The sequence below is a fragment of the Populus euphratica genome, unplaced genomic scaffold, assembly GCF_000495115.2.
Source record: "Populus euphratica unplaced genomic scaffold, PopEup_1.0 scaffold2.1, whole genome shotgun sequence".
NCBI lineage: Eukaryota > Viridiplantae > Streptophyta > Magnoliopsida > Malpighiales > Salicaceae > Populus > Populus euphratica.
Window position 1 is genome coordinate 4,058,019 of NW_011499846.1, and position 7,413 is coordinate 4,065,431.

The 7,413-nt window shown below is 29.7% G+C and overlaps 1 protein-coding gene and 1 long non-coding RNA gene across 4 annotated transcripts in view; both read right to left on the bottom strand.

Moving 5' to 3' along the window:
- Positions 1-4,256: 4,256 nt before the first annotated feature.
- LOC105132903 (uncharacterized) lies at positions 4,257-4,670 on the bottom strand. The gene is made up of 2 exons (XR_843667.1): positions 4,453-4,670; positions 4,257-4,371 (listed from the first exon to the last, which is right to left on the bottom strand). It is a non-coding gene; the product is annotated as an uncharacterized LOC105132903 (long non-coding RNA).
- A 267-nt stretch (positions 4,671-4,937) lies between these two features.
- Positions 4,938-7,413, bottom strand: part of LOC105132908 (lysophospholipid acyltransferase LPEAT2-like) — an 8,321-nt gene continuing 5,845 nt past the window's right edge. Inside the window, exons 11-14 of one of the 3 annotated variants that reach the window (XM_011036655.1) lie at positions 6,607-6,657; positions 5,618-5,728; positions 5,472-5,519; positions 4,938-5,393 (exon numbers count right to left, since the gene is read on the bottom strand). In XM_011036655.1, coding sequence (XP_011034957.1) covers positions 5,223-5,393; positions 5,472-5,519; positions 5,618-5,728; positions 6,607-6,657 — 381 coding nt within the window. In that variant the 3' untranslated portion in view covers positions 4,938-5,222. Of the gene's footprint in view, positions 5,394-5,471; positions 5,520-5,617; positions 5,729-6,606; positions 6,658-6,678; positions 6,923-7,413 lie in introns of those variants that run through there. The other 2 variants (XM_011036672.1, XM_011036664.1) reach the window with 2 other exon arrangements.

The following is a 7,413-nucleotide window of genomic DNA, read 5'->3' on the forward strand; positions in this document are numbered from 1 at the left end:
AAAAAAAAAATGTACAGATAAAGTTGTCCTTTTCTAGCTCACAAATATTTTAAAAAAAATTGTTCAAACATAAATAAATAATTGTTTGAAGGTGAGGGTGTAAATGGAAACTAGGTATTATCAAACCGTGTTTTGCTTTATTCTTTCATGGCTTCCCTAGAAACAGTCATGACCCTGGGTAAGTCGTAGTCAATTTAAATATTGCCTTTTTATTTCTATACAGCAGATTTAGAGACAATAAATTTTAAATGTTGCTAAAGTCAAAACAATTAATTTGAAATTAAATTCGCCTCACATGGATAACCAAGGAGAAATGATCTCCAATCGTGTTGTCCAATGAAAGAAAAATTGACGAAAATTATATAATATGATCAGTATTTCACTGTTTACCAATACATAACTCACGGTAAAAACAGCATAGTAATATAATTATCTTTCCCAGATAAATTTGTCAGGCATGTAGTTAGGGGTGGTGATGTTTTTGTTTATGGGATATATTTGGTATTAAAAAAATAATTGGAGATAAAATAATTAATTTAAATTTTTTAAGACATGTTATCGAAAAATGACATGGTTGTAAGACATTTAATACTAATATGAGACATGTTTATTTAATCCTAGTTAAATTTTTTATTTTTTAAATTTATTTATAATATTAATACATTAAAATAGTTTAAAAATATATAAAAAAACAATTTAAAGTAAAAAAAATATTTTTTTAGGGATATTTTTAAGATGCAGTAACAAACATGTTATAGCAATCACTTAATAAATAACCTGTATGTTGTTAAGGATCAATTTATAAATAATATAAATTGTTATTGTAATGATAGTTGAAAGTTAGATCTATAAACATTTTAGATCAAAATTATTTGGGTTTGACGTTTCTCCCATACCTAAGTCTGGTTTATTTGCCATACCCATGTCTCTTGAAGGGTAAACTTGAAAATTATTAATATTATTATTGTTATTGTTATTAATGTTATTCTTATTCTTGATAAAATTATTATTATTGTTATTGAACTTGAAAAAAAATATTATTTATATTGAAAAAACTATAGGTTTGATTTGAAAGGTAAAATTAAAAATTATTATTGTTGTTGGTGTTATTATTATTGTTAATATTATTCTTCTTCTTATTATTAATAGATATGAAAAAATCACTATTATTGAAGAAAAACCATAGATTTGATTGATTTAAAGGGTAACATCATTATATTATTATTAATTTTTTTAAAAAATTATTATTATTGAAGAAAAATCTTAAATTTAATTTGAAATGTAAAATTAATAATGAAATGATAATTGTCATAATGATAATAATAATAACTGTTGTTGTTATTTAAAAAAAAAATATTATCACCACAGAAGAAAAACCATATATTTGATTTAAAAGATAAAATTTAAAATTATTATTATTCTTAATATTACTATTATCACCACTATTAGTACTACTACTACTACTATTATTAATAAAATTTAAAAATTATTATTATTAAAAAACCATAAATTTAATTTAAAATAATTAAAAATTATAAAAACCTGGATTAAGTAAATTTAATAATATTATTTTAATTATTACTAGAGGAGCCAAAACCATAATGTTTACGTTTGGAAGGTGAGATCCCTTGAATATGACATTGCAATCAAATCCGAGTTTTTTTAAAATATTTTTAAAATTAAAAATATTATTTTTATATTTAAAATAAATTATTATTGATTAGCTGCATAGAAACAAATACATCAATAGATGCTAGAGTAAGAGGAATATTTAATTAACATAACTCGAGGTAGTGTTCCCCCAGTGGAATCAAATATATAAAAAAAAATATTGACCCCTCACAGTTCTTGAACCAACTCAAGAGCTGATTTTGTATCATAGTTTCCAATATTAGATGAAATTTTCTTTTTCTTTTTTCCAAAATGTCTGTATAAATCCTATCCTTCCTTGCATACTAGCATGGTGTCTATTCTAGCATCCACTGTACGGATCCATTAAAAATGTTTTAAATTCGAATCGTTAATTTCTTCAATTATATATATTTTTTTATTTATGTTTGATAAGTGGAAATCTTGAGAAATTTTTATTTTATATTTGAAGCTTTTTGTTAAACGAGGTGAATTTTTATTTTATAAAATATAATTAATAGATATATCTTATTTATTTATATAAATTTTTTAGTTTTTCACATTCTCTGACGGGGTCAGATACGTACCTACCTAAGTTTTGCCCATCAAAATCGATTTAACAGATGCCTGCCTAAAACACCTAGTAGCCTAGGAGTATATAAAAGTTAATTATGAAAAGGTACGTTTGATTTTATGGACTGCTTGAATGAATTCCTCTACTGCAAGTATTATCGTCTTTATGGTGCACCTACCTGAAATGTGATGTTTCTGGTCAGAGGGAGTTCATCAACTATCCCATGTACGGAGGGAAATACAAACATACATCATGATCACTGCATGTATATCCACCATCCACGCTGCTCCTCCGTCCTCCTCCTCCTCCTCCATCTTCTTCTTCTTCGTGTTTAAGATATTCTCGTGCCAATTTTTATATAGTAATATTATTTAAAGTTTAAAAAAACACAGGCCTTTTAAGAATTTTCTTTTTCGATTTTTTTTTTTAATTCAAGACAACATTGTCTTGAATGTAAATTATCCGGTCTTGCCCGAAAATCATGATGTTGCGGAATAACAACGCCTCGAGATAGATGAAGCTTTAAGGGTAATATATAGTGTTTATTTATTTGTTAAATTAGCATAGTAAATATACAAGATTAATAGAATAATACCTTTAATTTTTTTTTATATAAAATAACATATTTTTATTTTATAGCATTTTAGAAGTGTGATATTTGTTAAAATGTTAATATTTTTAAGAGTAAAAAAATAATTGTCACATTTTAAAATAACAACATTTAGTAAATGTTACGTTTTAAAAACACGACAAGTTGAAAGTTCAATCATTTAGCTTAACAGACTGGCTCGCTAATATACATACAATAATTGTTCTTTGTTTCTCAATATCAATGATGTAATAGGAATTGTGATAGCGAGTGATTTTAAGAAGTCAAGTGTAAATCTGCCATAACTAAATAATAATCTACCCCAAACAAATTAAATGGATGGCCTAACATATGCATTTATGGATTAGTAGGACAAGTCTAGGCTCAAGAAGAGATCAAGTAACGTCATCTTAGAATAACAAATCAAGAAGGCCATTATGTTTGACTTGACTGTTAAATCACGCTCAAATTTTTATAAGAATTTTCATAGATTTATTTTCTATAACAACAATTGCACCTCTATGCAGGCTATTGAATCTTTAGATATCAAAAACCTTATTGAGGTATCCTAGTTTTGATAGTTTTGAAATTTTTTTTTGTTCTTAAAATTAGTTGATTTGTTTCACTGACCATTACGAATCGGCTGAGTTACATGATAGCACACTTTCACTTTGTTGCGCTTATGAAGCATGACAAGGTGAAAGTGTGCTATATCACTAATTTTTTTTAAACAATATTATTCCATAAATTTTCTATATTTATTTTGCTAATTGTCTAATTTATTCTTATAAATATATATGTATGTTGGTGGAATTAAAAAGGAGGTAATTTTCTGGCTATCTGGACATGGTCCAAACTTCTAGCAACCCAGATGGTTGATTGTACATGATCTATTTTGTCCTAATTTGTTTACAAATTTTCGATTGAACCAATATTTTTTCTTATATTGATCTGGCATGCGAAACAAAAAATTACATCGCATCTAATCATTCATAAAATACCCTCACGATATCTTTATTTACTGGTCAATATCGCGGTCAATCAAAAAGTTGTGTTTTAGGAGTAGTTCAACTAATCAGATATTGAGTTTGCTCATAATAATCACAAGTTTGAATCCTCTAATGACTACTGAAAGTTTATATATTTGTTAACTTTAAGATCTGAAAAATTAATTAAGGTAGGTATCGGGCATTAAGTTTGCTCTTAATAATCATAAGTTTGGATCCTTTTATAACTACTGAAAATTTATATAATTGTTAGCTTTAAAATTTAAAAAATTAATTAAAATAAATACAAATTGATCCGAACAATCACATTAAATAAAAAAAATAATAATGGCAAATCCTCGTCACCGGATAGCGGAGGGGGAGGGGGGCAATGGCTCATCCGTGTCAAGAAGAAGAGGCCAACAGAATCACGTGAATGAAAATAACAGGCAGCTAAAAGGGCTTGTCGAAGCTGTAGGTAATGGCCAATGCCCATCACCAGAACAACCTCAGGATCATACATTCTTAGATGCAAGAGTGCCCCACACTCTATAATGGGTGGCAAGGTCCTTGCTTTTCACGTGATGATGCCCCTTTTTTTTTTTTAAAAAAAAAAATCCTTTTCATGCCTAAGATCCACCCACTAATGGGTCGATGAAGTGGCCACTAACAACAACCCAGATAAGATGTCGCTTGTTCTTACAGGGAGAGGAAGCCCAGCTCCAGACAGCAGAAGGGAGATCGTTTTCATACATCTTCATCATTAGAACACAGCTATAACTCAAAGCTCTAGCATGTCACCATCGCTTGTGATTCGTATCTTCAGTTATACGAACAAATCCAGGTAAAATAGACAACTTAAACGTTATTATTTTCTTTGGAGTTTTGTTTTTTTATGGCAAAGTAGCACCCTAGAAAAAGAATAACACAAGTCAAAATTAACTTAAAGAAATAATATAATTTAACTAGTCACAGATTGCTACTCTCTTAAGATAAACAGGCATGGTTAAATTTAAAAACTATTTTAGTTTTGAATATTTAAGTTAACTAATAGTAATAGAGTACTGTCATTCTTGCAAAGATTTCCATTTGGAAGTTCGCGTCATCATTTAGATTCTACTTGGCATGCTTTTATAAATATCCAAAATAAATTTAAAAAAATATAAAAAATATTATTTTAATATTTTTTAAACAAAAAATACTTCAAAAAATAACATCTACCATCTTACACACATCTAAGTTTTACTACAAAATACGACGGAGGAACCCTTATGGCTACTCAAAATTCTCATGAGCCAAAGCGTAGAGTGGCAAGGTTAAAAATAGCCCCCGCCCTCTCACCCCTACTAACCCTGAAATTCTCCTCAGAACAAAACCAAGCCATCAAGGGGTACGGGTTATACACGACATGAGACAACCCAGCATGAAGCCTGAAACACATGCATCATACGATCTCCTCCAGGATACCCTGACCAACTTGTGACGAGTCCTTGTGCACCAAACAAGGTTCAAAAAGTGCTATCAGCAAAGGGTTCTGTCTTAGACAACAAAGAAAGTTATCCTTGCTGACACTCCCATCACCATCCATATCAAATATACTGAAGAGCTCATGGATCTGCAAGTAAACAGGGAGTAAACGTTTTGTCATGAATAACTCTCCATTAACAATGAATTAGACAGTGCAGTAAATTACCTCATCCTCATCAAAGTCTGGGATTGCATGTCTAATGGTATCTCTCAACTAATCAAAACACAACAGAAACCAAGAAAGTGAGCAAGGATTCTCCCGAATAAAAAAAAAAATGGGGAAATTAATAGGTGAAGGGAAGAACAATATACTTCTTGTTCTGAAATTTTATTATGTCCTCTAGTGTCGCATTGAGCAAAAGCTAGTTCACAGGATTGCTGGAATAGTGGTCGCTTCATGACATGGGCTGATCCATACAAGAACTGTGAACAACAAACAATATGTTAGCAAACAGAGTCACTTTGGGCCAAAATCTGTTAGCAAACAGAGTCACCGTGATATCAATAATTGCAGCCATTCCTGCCAATCACTGTAGAAGTCTAAAATAAATTTATTTTCCATTTGTATAGCACATATATGTTCTTCCCATAGCCCATTTTGGCGTTTTCTTATAGATTGTATAAAAGCAGTGAGTTATCTGCTAAATATCCATCAACTTTACTCTTAAATCAAACACTCTATTATTTCTAGAAATAATACCAAGAAAGAAACAAAAGGAAGGAGAGGATCGAACATTTGGATTGCACCAACATCGCTCTTGGATCAACAAGAAATAACTCCAGCAAAAATAATAAAAAATATATTTGGACCCTTGTGACATTGGGATAAACAGCAGCCAGAGATTATGTTTGTCGGGACCCTTTTCACATTGAGTTCACAGCAGGGAAAAGACTAGCTATTGTTGTTTTGCATCTTTTCTGAAGAGACCAACATAATGCACCACCAAAATGTAGTGACACTCCAGTGAGCCTAGTGGATGAGGTTAAGAGTATTTAAGGATCCATTAGAAGTTAGTTGTTGGCCACTTTAATATCATGGTCTTAAGAAAACGAATTGACTTCGCATATCTCCAAGCTCACGAAAAAAAAGAGTTTAGGACTGAATTTGCGTGTCATAGATTCCTTTCTACCAGAAAAGGTTAGAAAACATTCATTGACATGGGCACACAACTTGCAGATGCTCAGGTCTCTATGATCACAAATTGGTTGCAATACGCATTCAAATTATAATTTAACTATAAACTCAAGAAGGTGTGAACTGCATCCACAGCAAAGATAAAAACGAACGAGGGAAACTTTACCTGCTTGAATGTAATCGATCCATTCTTCTCTACATCAAGGAACCCAAATAACTGCATTCCAACACTACTTAATTATTACTCAAGAAAGCGCAATTCCAGACATGACAATAGTTTAAAACTCAGCATCTGCAGTCTCTTACATTATGAATTGCATTCATTAAATTTCCTAAAGAAGCAGAATTTTTCGAAAGCATTCAAAAAATATCATATAGCATAAATAATTATCACGTTTCTTTGTTAATGACTTCAATTCATACCAGAAACTGATGCAGCTATTTCTGCCATAGTCAGATAAAAAGGCGGCTTCCCAAGGTTTCTGTATCATAATTTATATTTGTAACATGTCAAAAAATTGTAAACAAGTTTAATCACATGGTTTACAAAGTTAATAAATGCTCTTATCCACGGCTGTGTTTAGTATTGCGGTTGCTGTTGTGGTTTTAAAAAAATTATTTTATAAAAAGTACTTTGAGGTTGGTTTGAAAAAATATATGTTTGGTTAAAACTGTGGTTGAAATTGAGATTGAACAAAAAGTAGTTTAATGTGTTTGGTTAAAAAAATACTTTTCAAATTAAGGTTATAAAATAATTAAAAAATACTTTTAATTTAAATATTGTAGATTTTCTTCTAATTTTTTGAATACAACACAATTAAAATAAAAATTAAAACTGAATTTTTTTCAACTAGGTCAGACTTGACAAGAACATAATTGGAATTGCGATCAAATTCCATAAATGCTATGTCATCATGCTATATCCTTCTAATTTATGTAGTGTTATTAAATAATATTAAATACTAGTTTTTCA